The 14,446-nt window shown below is 40.0% G+C and overlaps 7 protein-coding genes across 7 annotated transcripts; 3 read left to right on the top strand and 4 right to left on the bottom strand.

Moving 5' to 3' along the window:
• Positions 1 to 513: 513 nt before the first annotated feature.
• On the bottom strand, positions 514 to 2,532 carry BEWA_026870 (hypothetical protein; the record flags this gene model as incomplete). The annotated part of the gene is made up of 1 exon (XM_004829447.1): positions 514 to 2,532. The coding sequence occupies one exon, from the start codon at positions 2,530 to 2,532 to the stop codon at positions 514 to 516; it is 2,019 nt and encodes a 672-aa protein (XP_004829504.1).
• Positions 2,533 to 3,671: 1,139 nt separating this feature from the next.
• BEWA_026880 (signal peptide-containing protein) lies at positions 3,672 to 4,868 on the top strand. The gene has a single exon (XM_004829448.1). It carries the CDS (start codon positions 3,699 to 3,701, stop codon positions 4,617 to 4,619), a length of 921 nt encoding a protein of 306 aa, XP_004829505.1. The 5' UTR covers positions 3,672 to 3,698; the 3' UTR covers positions 4,620 to 4,868.
• Positions 4,869 to 5,692: 824 nt separating this feature from the next.
• On the top strand, positions 5,693 to 7,123 carry BEWA_026890 (hypothetical protein; the record flags this gene model as incomplete). The annotated part of the gene is made up of 1 exon (XM_004829449.1): positions 5,693 to 7,123. The coding sequence occupies one exon, from the start codon at positions 5,693 to 5,695 to the stop codon at positions 7,121 to 7,123; it is 1,431 nt and encodes a 476-aa protein (XP_004829506.1).
• A 659-nt stretch (positions 7,124 to 7,782) lies between these two features.
• BEWA_026900 (anonymous antigen-7 like protein) lies at positions 7,783 to 11,004 on the bottom strand (the record flags this gene model as incomplete). Its single annotated transcript, XM_004829450.1, has 1 exon — positions 7,783 to 11,004. The coding sequence occupies one exon, from the start codon at positions 11,002 to 11,004 to the stop codon at positions 7,783 to 7,785; it is 3,222 nt and encodes a 1,073-aa protein (XP_004829507.1).
• A 2-nt stretch (positions 11,005 to 11,006) lies between these two features.
• BEWA_026910 (hypothetical protein) lies at positions 11,007 to 11,654 on the bottom strand (the record flags this gene model as incomplete). The annotated part of the gene is made up of 1 exon (XM_004829451.1): positions 11,007 to 11,654. One exon carries the CDS (start codon positions 11,652 to 11,654, stop codon positions 11,007 to 11,009), a length of 648 nt encoding a protein of 215 aa, XP_004829508.1.
• A 241-nt stretch (positions 11,655 to 11,895) lies between these two features.
• On the top strand, positions 11,896 to 13,657 carry BEWA_026920 (hypothetical protein; the record flags this gene model as incomplete). The annotated part of the gene is made up of 1 exon (XM_004829452.1): positions 11,896 to 13,657. The coding sequence occupies exon 1, from the start codon at positions 12,080 to 12,082 to the stop codon at positions 13,655 to 13,657; it is 1,578 nt and encodes a 525-aa protein (XP_004829509.1). The 5' UTR covers positions 11,896 to 12,079.
• A 12-nt stretch (positions 13,658 to 13,669) lies between these two features.
• Positions 13,670 to 14,196, bottom strand: BEWA_026930 (60S ribosomal protein L7/L12 family member protein; the record flags this gene model as incomplete). Its single annotated transcript, XM_004829453.1, has 3 exons — positions 13,670 to 13,743; positions 13,780 to 13,929; positions 14,139 to 14,196. The coding sequence occupies 3 exons, from the start codon at positions 14,194 to 14,196 to the stop codon at positions 13,670 to 13,672; spliced, it is 282 nt and encodes a 93-aa protein (XP_004829510.1).
• Positions 14,197 to 14,446: the final 250 nt, after the last annotated feature.

A 14,446-nucleotide genomic window follows, 5' to 3' on the forward strand; every position in this document is an offset into this window, starting at 1 on the left:
TGCCTAGGATCTTTAGATTACACAAGAGAAGAGTTGGAGAACGCGCTTAAAGTCTGCATGCAGTACATTCTGGAGATCTAAAAACGGAAACTGAATCATTCAGTGATCCGACCCGAGTACAATGATGGTTATAATATCGCACTATTTAGATTAAACATAGCAGTCAGAGATGAAGAAGCCTACTGTACTCTCCAAGACAGAAATATCTTCATGGGAAACTATGATAAATGCAAACATCGCAAAGGAACGACAGCTAGTATAGATCATTGACAGAATAACTACTCTTCCCTATAGCCACCAGAAGACAGTCCGTTCGCCATAAGACACTAGAACCAAGATAACTACCAAGAACAAGCAAATTATGGAAGTACTCTCAAGACATGTACCTTTATAACAAAACGAGTAATACTGTTTACAAAGAGTTAAAGTGAGAGACTCCCTAGCATTCCAGTATACTAATAAGAGAGTAGTCTAGAGGGGGAGAGTCTCTACTACCTACCAAGGGTAGGAAAATTATATTGCCTTAGTGATTAGACATGACATTATTTTAGACCATAGTTTCCACGTACCAAAACCAAGAATACCTGTTCCTATTGTTCCACCAACCGCACCACCTATTTCAGCAGGGTGAGATCTAATGGTATCAAGTATCTGCTCAAAAAACTTCTGTATACTATAGGTAACAGAGCCTTGTCCATCACCATCTCCAGGACCAGAAGGTCCAGAAGCACCATTAGGTCCTTGAAGTCCAGAGGGACTAGATGGCTTGTCAAGCTCTTCCTTTAAGTTCTTAAGTTTAGTGGTAAGCTCAGAAGTCTCTAGTTTCTCAGTCTTTCCAAACCCTTCAAGAACAGTCCAAGTAGTTCCATCCTTATCTTCATCTCCTCTGGTATAATATTCATAGTTATTACTACCAGTGCCTCTTTTCTCTAACTTAACCATTAGAAGGTTCTCAAGTTGAAACTCAGGTCCATTTCCATCATAGTATGCAGTGACACCTTTAAGAATGGAACTAGATGATATTCCAGAGAAAGCAGTACCTTCACCATATTTAACTCCACCAAGTATGAAGGCACTTTTGTTAAGAACTGAGTGAGAAAAACCTATGAAACCTTCAGCCAGTTTGTTTATTGTAACATTAATCTTGTCCTTTTCATCCTCTCCGGAAGGATAATGATATTCAGTATCACTTCCACTAGTAGCATTTGTTTTTCCGAGGTCTATGGTAACAGTTGGTAACTTAGCCCTTAGAAGCTTTAGGATATTTGTATTATTACCAAGATAGTTGCCTTGTGGGTTATTAGAGATCTGCTTCCAGTTATTAGAATCTATAGATTCCTTTTCAAACCAGATAGCCGATGATCCTGAAAGGCGAATCAAGAGTGGGATTCCATCAGTAAGTGGGTAGTGATATACATACACGCTAGATATTTTACCAGTTAATGCAAGCTCAATCTGTTCTGTTCCTCCATCCTTGAATCTGCGAATATAACTGCCAGCAATATAATGGATAGAGTAGGAATAACCAATAACAGGATAGTTTCTTACTGTAATCGGCTTAGAACAACCAATACATTGGTAATTAGTGCCACTACCAGTACCCTTCTCTGCGATTTTTGCAACGTGAGCTTGGTTCCATGCGCAGTTTTCTTTGTCAAGTTTCTTCTTGAGAGTACCTTCATTTATACCAGATTCATGTTTCCATTTTTTGCCATGAAGCTTGTAAAAGGTACTTTCCCCAAGTTGAAGAATGAGAGGACTGGTATGACTACTGTCGCCCTCCCAGAAATAGACATAAGCCTCACTGTATGGTGTGGTATATATCATAGGATCTTCAAAAGGTATGCTTGTGCCACCCTTCTTTGTGGATAGGAGCCTCATACGATCTATTCCTCCACCAGGTTTGTGGGTGAACCTTTCGTAACAATTATGTACCTTTCCAGACTCAGTGACATTTATGTTGGTATCTTGATTAGAATCTGGAGGTTTAGTAATTTCTCCGTTGGCATAGTATGTTCCTTGAGTTTGAGTGAGATTTAATACTATAAGAGTATTTAACTTTGGACTAATTTCTGTAAGTTTTGAAAGGAGTTGACTTTCTTGATCAACATCGTGATTTTCTTCTCCTTTCCATGGGCTATAAGTTGAAAGATTAGTTCTTGTATAGTAGTCATACCTATTATCCCCTCTAGTCTTTTCAAGTCCCACCACCGCCGGCACAAGATTGCTATCATCATAGCTTAGATAGTATACAGTCACCTTTTTTTCATAGCGTCCTCCACCAGTTACGTCTATACTACTTTGTGGTTTTTTATGATGGTGTATTTCAGTAATATAATACGGTCTATCTACAGGAGTGTGAGTATATCTTTTATAGCCAGTAAGGCCTGTATTACTCTTGATTGAGGCATCTACCGATATATTTATTTTATTTCTACATGTATCCGTGTAGCTTCCACTAACACTTTTGTTACCAATGTCGATATAAATTGATTTTCTTCCAGAATCATTACATGTTCTTCCCGCACCCATCTATCATCCTTCATCTTTATTCAGCAGCATTTCCTAATAGTTCCTCCAACATTTCTCTGAGTGTCTTACTAATATCCACATCTCCGTAGTAACTCATTATATCCTCCTATCATCCTTCCACAGTAGTACTCCATTCATGTCTCAACTGGTGTGAGCAGAATGGTCAGTATGGATGAATGATGATAACTATGTAAACAAACAATACGCAATAGGCGTGACAAAAACTATAGGTCTAAACAATGGGTAGTCTAACTAGATGTTGTAAAGGAGACTAGCATTTCAGGGACCTTAGATCCTCTACAGAGACTTATACATCTTCAATATTAACAAGGAGGAAGAATATGATTAGAAGGAAGAAATATCTCAGTAGCACACTCATGGGACGGTTGGAGAATACCACGCCGACCTTTTTGCTCTACGAGTGGCATCTTCCATTGTAATAGAGGATACCCATGATGCATTTGATTTGAGAATCTATAGGAACGCAAAGTCACTCCCATTCATGACCACAATTGGAAACGTCCAAATGGCTAAATTGGACCCTCTGGTTTTGCATTCTAATAAAATTCTTGCTACAATACACCATCTGATCGCGTTTAATCCACCATCGCCACAATACCCTTAAACGTGATACTCCAGAAGGAGAAATCTCAAGACAATGCGCCGGAACATGGGCACTAGCGCACAGCTTTCATCCACCCAGTTTATCCCATACACATTCTGAACCCCCAAAGGGTAAAATGAAAGATGGGAAGTTTGACGAGAGCCGAAATAGTACCAAAGAGCCACAACCTACTCCACTAGTGCCAACCTCCATCTTCCTCAGTACCCATCCATGGTAGCAGTCCACAATTCCCATCTTCACAGCAATACCACAGGATCATTCACCCCTTTACTGAACCTTGTCTCGAAATCAGCGCACATTTGTCAACTTTGCGAGGTCAAGCGCATTGTCATGCAGGTCTGATGTCACTGATCCCTCCCTCTGGTCCACGGACTGACCACGACTGCAGCATTTAGCAAATGCCGCAATTCGGCTACTCCCGTAAACTTCACCAAAAAGTTGCCGTAGGAAGAGAAATGGCCTTCCACTACCCCATGCAGTGAGGCTATGCAAGAGGAATTTTCTTCGCTTTTTTCGCACACATTTCTTCGCCCAAAAAAGGATGAGAATTTCACTTTATATCCTCACGTTTTGCGTGGCAAAATTTGCCACCTGTGGAGATACAGGCCAAGAATCCTCAGGTTCACACACCTGGGATATATCTCTCGGGGCTAGGAACAAAAATGTCGTGATTCAGGAGGAAGTTTTCAATGAGACGCAAACTGTCGTATGTACTCCAGCGAATATGGACGAACAGGTCAACTCTCTAGTAGATGGAGCCATGGTGATATGGCAGCCTGGAGCCCAGGAAAGACTCAACCAGTGCAGATATACTATCATAAAGGAGACGCCTACGCTCGTCTTGGACGTATACAATGGGAATACTGCTCTACAAAAGTATTATGCAAAGGAGAAGGACAAATGGACGCTCGTTAAAGAGGGTGACTTTGTCAAGAAATTCAGCATAGCCTCAAGAGCCCATTTTGATCAACCCATTCCACAAGATACCGAAGATAAAGTTAGCATAGATCTTGCTAAACCAGTAGACGAGTCCAAGATTAAAATTCATGAGACTAAAAAAGATGGAGTGGATGAAAAAAAGTTTGAAGTAAAGGGCAAGATATCCATAAGTTCAGTTGCAGACGATGGAGTGGGTGTATGGATAGCTCCAGAGAGTGGTGCACTTGTAGTCACACTGTTCTCGCAAAAACGCTTTCCAAACATGATGGCTATACGACACAAGAAGGATAACAAGGATGAATTCTTATATTTCGCAAAAGTATATGGCTCATGGCGTCAAATTAAAGTTGATTTATTTCATTTTCAATTGAATACAATGAAAAAGTATGCAAAGGAAGGAGAGCAAAAGAAGAATGATGCGGCTGCTCTTGCCATCATGAATGGTGGTACTCCTAGTGGCGGAAGAAGAGCCATTACATCTGGCGACAATATAAGCTCAGCTCTGGAAGTGATCCCACAGTAAAAATATAGAGTATTTTGAACTCGAATATTCCAAAATTACGATATCAACAGAGAAGAGAAGATTACAGAGTAAATCCGGATCCATTGTATCATACGAATTGGAGTAGTTGGCATGGGCTATTTCTCTAGTTGTAACAAATTTGATGGAAATACAAGTTTGAGATTTAAAGTTTACACATAGGTTAAACTCGAAACCTCGTTTATTTAGAAACCTGTGCCGAAAGATGGCGACATTTAAAATGTAGTTTGGTACTCATCCATACATATAGGTATCGTTTATTCATATTAACAGGCATTTAGATGTTTCTATTTCTCTGTCAAAAATAACCCCGGTAAGTATAAGACCTATCAAGAGGAGTGAATGCTACTACACGGATCTCTTATATTTATATTATGGAGCGTGTTTTAAAGTTTACACCAGGTGCATGGTAGAGTTATGATCGCCACTTGAACTTAAGGAGCCTCGAAAATGGGTTACCTTGTACGCTAACTAGAGCAATTCCACCTGGTTTTACAATCTATCTAGATAACAGACCAACAAACAAACACATACATGAAAAGAATACGCAGAAAACATCAAATGGTTTGTACTGTGGATTGCCTACAAATTGATAATCTAACAGGAGGACTTATTGGCAGTAATCTTTGAATACCATAGGTATATTCTCATCTTTCACACCAAAAATTGACGTAAACGAATTAGAAGGATATGTAAATAAAAGACTAGTGCGCTCAGACTATAAATTTGCCTATATCCTAGACAAAAGGTAGAGAAGGTTGAAAAACCCAGACATACACAGGCGAATTTATAGAATCTACAAATTCATAAGTTTTAATAACACCACAAGGAATAAAAATGGGAGGAATAAGGAAGAATAGCTACATTTAGTCTTTACTGGTGGGGACTCTTCCTCTGCCAAGCCCCGTATTCTTCATTTCGATGATGTAAAACAATGATCGATACGATTATTTCGTTTAACTAAATGTAAGAATAACAAACAGCTGATGTTCTCCCAGCGTATTTCCGCTTTGCCGGACGCAATGCCGATGTCGTCGTTAAGGCTTCGTGCAGCGATGGCAGACGCTAAGGCAAGGAGTGAGAGGAAGCAAAATACAGATGAGGACTTTAGAATGAGGATACACAATGCTCACAAGTACGTTTTTATGCTGGTTACTGTATCCACAGCGGCTCTTTCTAGTGTTACATTGCTCCTGGAGAAAGTTTTCCACTGTGAGAATATAGCCAACAAGTGCTACTTCTCTCTTTTAGTCTCAGGTTGGGCTGTGATAACTATTGCTCTACTATGGTTGAGAATGAGCTTTGGTGCTTTGGTTGTTTACTTTTGGTTACTAATACCTGGTCTGTTTATACTCGTCGTTGTCATATACTTTGGCAATGGAAACGTGGCTCGTATAATTTTCATTTCTGTTTATGGAATAAATGGAGGCCTGGAGGCATTGATTTTACAGGCGTCCACATTTGTGATATCAAAGCTATTTCTTAACTCTGCAATTTCAACCTTGTATTCCGGCTATGCGTTCGGGTTAATTTCAATGGGAGTCTTTCAACTCATTATGGAACACGTGATAGGAACAAACACTATATCAAAGGTGAGATTCTGCGCAATTTTATGTCACGGAGTAAAGGCAGCCATAGCATTTCTCACGGCACTATGGATCACATATCTCTATTTAAAGTACAACTGGTATGTTAGAAGGGTTGAAGCTGAAGAGAGGGTCATAGAAGAAGAGGAAAAGAAGAATCGTACTAGCGAAGAAGAATTGACAAAAATGCAACAGTTGTCCAAGGTGATAGCAATTGTACCATATTATCTCCCTCGTCTTGTTGTTCAGGGATTTGGAACAACCATGAGAGTATTTTTCTATCCTTATCTAGTGCCATTCCTGGTGGATTTGTCTAACCGAGAGAAGCTCGTCATCTCGCTTTCCTACACATTATTTGACTTTGTGGGTACGAATTATGCGGGAAACTTTGATGAAACGATTGACCCATCTGAAAAGACTCCCTCTCAGTCTCATCTTTCATTTGTGTTGTCGAGGGATATCAATCTTTATATTTTGGGGTTTTCGTCGATTTCCGTGGCTGGATTTGTTGTGTGGAACATTTGGACCTGTAAATTCAGATTAGCAAAGTCTTCACTTGTGCTCTTGTGTGTGACATCTCTGCATGGTTTTATAGGAGGGCTCCTTACTGGAAGAGGACTAAATGGTTCATTTTCCCTCATTGAGTACTACAACACTCAGACGAGGGCAGACGGAACAAAGATTATAGGAGATGATATAATAAGCCTCGGAAATATAATAAACGACGTTTGTTTTATCTATGATTATGCCATCGCTTTTGTAATATCTACACTTTCTAACATTACCGAGAGACTCATAGTCAATCACAAAAATTCCAGAGAGTATATTCTCAGCAACAACAAGGGCGATTTATCAATCGAAACTGTACAAGCCCTATTAACGCAGTTTAAAGTTGGTTGAGACATTATGGGTCTCTATTATATTTGTAAGTAAAAAGGTCACATTGACAAATCACAGTATTTTGTGGATCCTTCACGGATCCTATTCACTCACATTTTCTGCTGTAGTTTAGTGGTATTACAGCAATATATAACATTTTAATGAAACATAAATGATTATGCGTTATCGCAGTCTCTGGTCTGGTTATTCCCAGTGGAATGATTATCATTACGCTAAAGTTGTGAGGGATTAATGCATATGATCCTCCTACTGGTTCTGGTAAGCAGAATGGTCAGTGCAAAGAATCTCCGTGCAATAGTGGTAAGAAGCAGAAGGATGGTGGCACTATTTCGTGCTTAAACATGTTTACATCCCAAGGTTTAATGATAGTATTGGCCTTTACTGGAGACGGTTATCTGAAGACCTATTCCAAGTATGAGCATGATCGGAGTAAGTGGCCTACTAGAGACTATGGAACACTACAAGGCGCACAGTACAAATGTAAGAGCTAATGTCCTTGTTAAGAAGGAGCATCGGTTCATTGTTTACACGGATGGAAAGATTCCACGTGTATTGTATCCCCTGGATAATATTTTTCACTTTAAATGCAGTTTTTGCTTCAACTACACGAAAAACAAACTATTGGCAAACTTGTTCATTTAAATAGATAAATGCATAGACTATCTGTTTATCAAAAACTCTTCCAAGTCGCAAAGACAGTGATGGACGATTGTATGTGGAGATCCTATAAAGTTTGAAACGACCTTTAGTGTCATTAGGTATGCGATTGGCGTTCCGCCGTGGCGTTTCCCTGTATATTGCCATGGGTTTCTTGGAAGTGTACGTCCATATGTGGTTATAGTTTCCATTTCTTGAAATGAACCTTCCATTTCCTCTAGAATTCCCTTGTACGGGTCGTTGCGTTCTGTTCCACTATCAACCTCTTCCATATCTCCATCAATCTGCAGAGCTTCTCCTTGTGTCGGAGTTTCTGAAACATGCGCATTTTTATGGATATACAACTTTTTTGTAAAATCTAGCGTGAAGTCGGTCCAATAGTCATTTTGGGTCTGACAAAGATCTGTATCTAAAATTTCTCTCATTGACCTCAGGACCTGCATTCGCTGATTCTTTATGAGATTTCTGTAATTGTCGTATTCCAGGGATTTTTCCAAAGACCACCCAGAGTAGAATGGATATGTATTGAACAGCTGTCTAATTTTGTAAAAAATTTCCTTGTTGCTAGGAAGTGTTTCCTTTATGCGATAAATCATGTCATTATCTGATCCCTTTAGTGCACTTATGAGGGAATCTATAGATTTAATGCGATGTTCCTTCATCTCTTGCACTTTTATACTTGAAACGAGATTTTCATCCTCGGGAGGTGAAATTGCAGTGTTGCCATATTCGCCGTGTATGCATTTTAGGACAGATCCGCTCCACGTTCCCAAAAAGTTTAGCCAATAATCTATAGGAAATTGTTCTCGCTTTATCCACTTGGTCAATGCTATTAGAAAGGACCTATTCGGTTTCTTCTTTACGTATCTGTATAGCACCCCGTTTATAAAGCGGTAAGAACTCCTCTTGCGGAATTCTCTAATCACAAACCTCCTAAGCCTATTTAGATCATTTTTAATGTAGTAATTACTCAGTGCTGTAGTTGCAGCTACAGGATTTGTATAAAGGAGCCACATTATGGCATTCACTCCAGATGTTTCAAACCCATGTCTAGATGCACTAAAGTAGAGTAATTTAAATCCATCAACCATCTCTATAGAATCTGGAGCACAAAGTTTATTTGTCATGTTTTTATTTCCACCCATTAAACCGCATAGCCATTTGAACCTTTTGATCCTTTCCCTTGTGTCATAAACCCTTGTATTGTTCTTTGGTTCCATCCCAGTCATTTCCAAGAGCTGATCAAATATACTGAGTACACTATCTTCTACCTGCATTTTTTTACCAACATGTACATCCTCCAACTTGTCCAGTAAATCCAGACTTGCAGCATCTGCGACTTTTACAATCCAGCTCATCTTATGCACGTTAAATTCAATCGGTTCTGAGAACCTTTCCTGTAGCTTTACCTTGTTTTTTGGAGCAATTTCTTCACCCTTTTCTGCAAAGTTTGGGAAAGCAGGTGGTTGATAGTGGAAAATTGGCCATAGCATTCTGCAAGCCGCTAAAACTACGGCCGCTCCAAACACATGAGTAGGATATTCCCTAAAACACGTACCATAAATTGTGGTTTCCGTCTGATTTTCAGAGTATGAATGTCGTTCTATACTTGCTGCAAGAATGAGATCCACAACAGCCAGGACTTGTACGGGTAATCTTGCATGATGAACAATTCTTCTACATAATCCATGTACATTGAATTCAATTTCTGATCCATCAATAACTCCAGCAGTTATAAACCTTGCAGTAATAATTTCTAGATGTTGTGTACTACGTGGAGCATTGGTTTGCGTAAAAAGATTCTGTGTAGCCTCTTCCTCTTTACTTCTTACATAATCTGAATTTGGAATGAATTGACCACGACGGTGCGACGCTCTTAGAATCCAAGCTGGAAGGAGTTGTACACACCCTTTTAGCGGGATTCTCCCTTGGATTATCCAACGCGTAATATCGTTTGCAACTATTCCATAACGACACTTTATTAACGCAAGAAAAATTATTGTACATACTAGTTGCAAATCTATCATTGGAAGAAGTAATGCCACGTTTGTGGAGCTAAACCTACTCTCGGTGTATCCCAAATGTTTTTCTATAATGTGGATAAATATAAGATTTATAATATCCATTCTAACGCTGGTGTTTATAACTCGTATTGAGCCAGTATGTATCCCCAAAGAGTCTGCAATACTTAAAAGTGTGTTGATGTCCAGTGGATTATCCTCTATAGAAGAATGACTAACATGCGTATATCCTTCAAGTTCTTCAAGTGGACGAACATCCGGGTAATCGTAAAGAAGTTTCCATAAAAAATCATGTCTATAAAGAGACTCCATCATATGGCAAAGCCTTAGTGGATTTGTTAGTTCCAAAGTTCTTAAATGTTTTGGTTTCATTGGAAGCCCTCTTTGTTTTAAAAACTTTTCAATGTTTAAAAGTGAGAACCCCAAGGGACTGCATTTTCTTGATCTGGGTATTCTTGAGTTTTTTGCACGTTCCAGAATTATTTCCCTATTTTTTTCTGTCATGTGTTCCTCTACATGACTAAAGTCATAGTATTTATGCTTAGTGCTCTTTACCTTTTCCTTTTTTTTTGTGAGAATGGACTTTACGTTTACGCTTTTTGTATGCATGATCACTTGTTTTTTTGGTTTCGAAACATGAGTTTCCCCGAATAAAGCAGACATGAGAGACGAATATTCGAAACTTGTTGATCCCATATCATTTATGACACAACGTAAACGCGGATGCACCTCAGGGCTATCTGTATAATCTTCCGGGATCTGATTTGTGTTTTGTATGTAGCTCGGTGGAACAAAATATGTATGATCCTTGGGTAATGGGTGATTGAACATTGTAGATATTGGAATATTGTTATCTACAATGTAATTCAAGTATCTTGTCCAAAGCTCCTTTGCCTCAATTTCAACTTGATTAGAAAATGCAAAGTTCTTTATTAGCGCCTTACACAGGTAATCCATTACCATTTGAATACCAACTAGTAGATCAAAATCCTCTTGAGCTGTTTGTGTATCCTGTTTCTCTTTGGGTACTTCCTGTGTTGGACCAACCAACCTACCAGCTCTTTGCGTCTGACTGTATGCATGGGAATATTCTTCAACAATGGTCTGAGTTATGCTCTGAACCACACCGCAAACACCGCACGTTACCTCTGAATCGGTGTCAAAAGAGGTGATGAGCTCACCACAGTTATCACACCTTAACATTTTCACATGTAATTTAGAGCGGAGGAAAAATTTATTTCGTATAGACAAAAATCCTTTGTATCAAAGTAAACGGAAATCAGCGATTTAGAATCCATAAAGCAATTTAGGTGCTCATCAAATTTATTTATTACTCCGGGGCTATATTTCGTTTCCTCTCCCTTGAATTCAATCTCAAGCTCACTTTTAATCCTGGTAATATCCTCTTTGCTAGCCTTTAGACAATCATCCGAGATTCCAATTATAGCGTCAATGAGGTTGTTTGAAACGATGTTACTGTTACATCCCGGGACACCTACCGATAGGGGAAATATCAACAAGGAGCCGATTGCCGATCCTCCAGGAATTTTGAAAAGAGCCAGCAACGACGGTCCATAAAGCACAGACCCATTAACGATATCCTCTAGAGCTGTTTCGCGATCTGGAAGCGAGTCAAGAGCTTCTATTGAGCACGTCCCATCTTTGGAGTAGTCCTTCTTCAGCAGGACTGGGTCCAACCTGAAAAAGATGTTGCTGTAGTAGATGTCTAGGTAACTTTTAAGCCTTTTAATGAGTTCAATGGAGCGTTCATGACCGAAATATCGCCTCGTACCAACAGCAACCTCGTGACTCTTCATACACGTGTCTAATTCCAGTCCATTACTTCCATCCATTAAGATGAGAGAGCTGTGGATAAAGCATAGCTGCGGTCAAAAGAGCAATTTATAGACAATTTAAGGCCCACCCAGCAGACAAAATTCGGTTTTGGAGTTTTGACCGTTTACCGTGAAATATAAACCAGGAAAACCCTAAACCTCTACAACATCTGGACAATTCCAGAATATCAGCGGATATTATGGCAATTTACGGGAAATGTGTACAGTGGGAAGGGCCACCCTATACTCTCGCCAAACTCCGTTCATTCTCCATCAATTCCGACAAGAATCGCTCACCTTTTAGATGCCCATAAAATCTTTGCCATGACAGGTTTATAGCCAAAATGTACCCTTGCGTTTCGAGTTATTGGTCCTAGCAGGTTTGGTGTAGAATCGACGGCTTTTAGAGGCTAAAGGTCGATTTTGAGTGGTAAGGAGCCACTATGGACATCTCGTCTTACTTCCTTCCTTCGAATGGAGGCGAAAGCAGAGGTTCGGATAAGAATGACGGCGACTACGTCCCAGCCAGCGGCAGATCCACGAGATGGGCGACTGCAAGGTCCATAGGAGTGGATCCGAGGGCTCTTTACGGCAATAAACGGTACGATGGTGATGAGGAATGGGTGTACAAACCGCGAAAGAGCCAGAGAAGAGCGCAGATTGAATTTGTAAACAGAGAAGAGAAGGAAGAGAGCGAAGATGAGATCACGCAGTCCAATTCAATGTCAGAATCTGCAGTAACTAACATTATGGACACGATTATCAACGTTGCAAACGACGTATTTGAAAAGTTTTTGAAAAATAATGGGCCTGGACTTCCAATTACAACAACAATAGAGGAGGAGCGAGAGTTTTACTACGAGCGTTCTCCGTCTTTGGATGGGAAGACAAGGGAATCCGAAGATTTGGCACCTGGAAATGATTTATTGACAGACTCTCTCACCGATGGAGAGAAAAACGTATCTGAAGACGTGTGTAGGACCGACGTCCCAGAATACACTGGCACTCCAAAAGAGAGTAGCAAGCATCGCATTGTTTACGTATCAAATGAGATTGATGAATTGTACGCACATTGTCTCGATTTGGGCGTTGAGGGTGGAAAAATGACCAAAGAGGCACTAAAGAATCGCCTCTCTTATGTTCTCATGAGGTACATTCTTCTGAGGGGTGATTATTACTATAAAAATTTGGAACATTTGAACAATATGATAGAACTCATGAAATGTAAAAATCACCCCTCGCCTTTTCTATTGGAAAAGATTGTGGAAATCTACAAACACACGATAGTGATACACCTGGAAAAGTTGAGAGGCATGATTCCAACGAGTGTTAAGCGTGCAGGAGTTTTAGATTTTAGAGCACTGAGATCTCCTGAATCTCAGAACGTCTCACTAGAACAATTGAAGGAGATTTTAACCGAGTTTAATTATGGTCATTTTGTCAAGGCCGAGGAACATGTTGCTAAAGAATCTGAGGAAAATGTTCAAGTTAAGAATGAGCCAGTTTCCGATCCATTACCGCAACAAGAGCCTGTGACTATTGTAAAGTTGGAGGAAACGGAATCGGATGATATTTTTGATCAAGTCCTTGCCGAGGATACCACAACTGCAGATTTTTTGGTTCCCGAACTGGAAGAGAATGTTCCTACACTCATGGAGAAGCCGGACGTGAATATACAAGAGAAAAATGATACTACAAACAAAGATATTGCACACCAAAGTGACACGCACAGGGACCGAAAGGAAGAAGCCCTTCAACCTAAACAGGAGACTACAGAGACTCCAGTTCAACCACTTGCGCATGTCAAGGCCGAAAATAGTGGAAACATTCAGATACCAAAGAAACCTGCGTCTGCAGATCCTCTCAAGATTCCAAAAAAGCCAAAAGCTGTGACAACACTTGCAGACATAAAGGGCGAGGCTGCAAATGCAGTACAGACGAAACACTTTGGTTACAGACCACGGACTCACGAAGATGACGATGCTGACTCGTTTTCATCAATGAGTTCAGTAAATGATTAGTTTTACTTTACATTATTCCAAATCGACAGTTCCTCCTGCTTCTTGTATTTCTTTTGCAAACTTTTCCGCTTCTTCCCGTGGGACGTCTGTTTATACATTTTTACGATTAATGCAAGACAAACCTTTTTTTATTGCGCGCGGGAAACTTTCTACGAGTTCCTTTGATTCACGTAGACCCAGTCCGCATATGCTGCGCACGACTTTAATGACCGCAATCTTTTTGCTTGCGTCGAATCCAACAAGTTTGATAGTGCACGTTGTTTTTTGTGGTTCTATAAATGTTGTGTAAGTGGTATGACATGGGAAATTGGAGAGTAGGAGGCGTTGTTTTAAAGCGGTGGAGGTTCCTATGAAAGACGTCCTGAAATATTGGACCTGGTGTAAGGATGAAGGCCATAGATAACATTCCCTTTGGGGATAAAGTTGACAAGTGGACCTATGCATGCTCAACATGGTACATTCTCAGTAATACATAAATAACCCCCAACCACATTAGTGATACTCCCTTTCCTCAGTATGGATCCATGGTAGTACTCCATTAGATCCACCACTCAGTACAGATTCCATAGGAACATCTGGAGTATCTCCATAGAGTCTCAAATCTGTCTAACCCAAGGATCTCCTTTATAGCGATTATAAAGTTTCCATCCCGCAAAACAAGCCAAGGCAGAAGTACCAAGAATGCCGGTAGGGACTCCTATGGATATCTTAATATTAGTAGAAGAGTCAGAGCCATGTCCAGGATGGCTTTGAGGTTGATCTTGACCTAGAGCAGCAGGAGATAGAGTT

The sequence above is a fragment of the Theileria equi genome, chromosome 1, assembly GCF_000342415.1.
Source record: "Theileria equi strain WA chromosome 1, complete sequence".
Taxonomy (NCBI): Eukaryota; Apicomplexa; class Aconoidasida; order Piroplasmida; family Theileriidae; genus Theileria; species Theileria equi.

Bases quoted from the DNA above. Each gene is read 5' to 3' on its own strand.
- BEWA_026880 (XM_004829448.1), top strand. From the start codon at position 3,699: ATGAGAATTTCACTTTATATCCTCACGTTTTGCGTGGCAAAATTTGCC.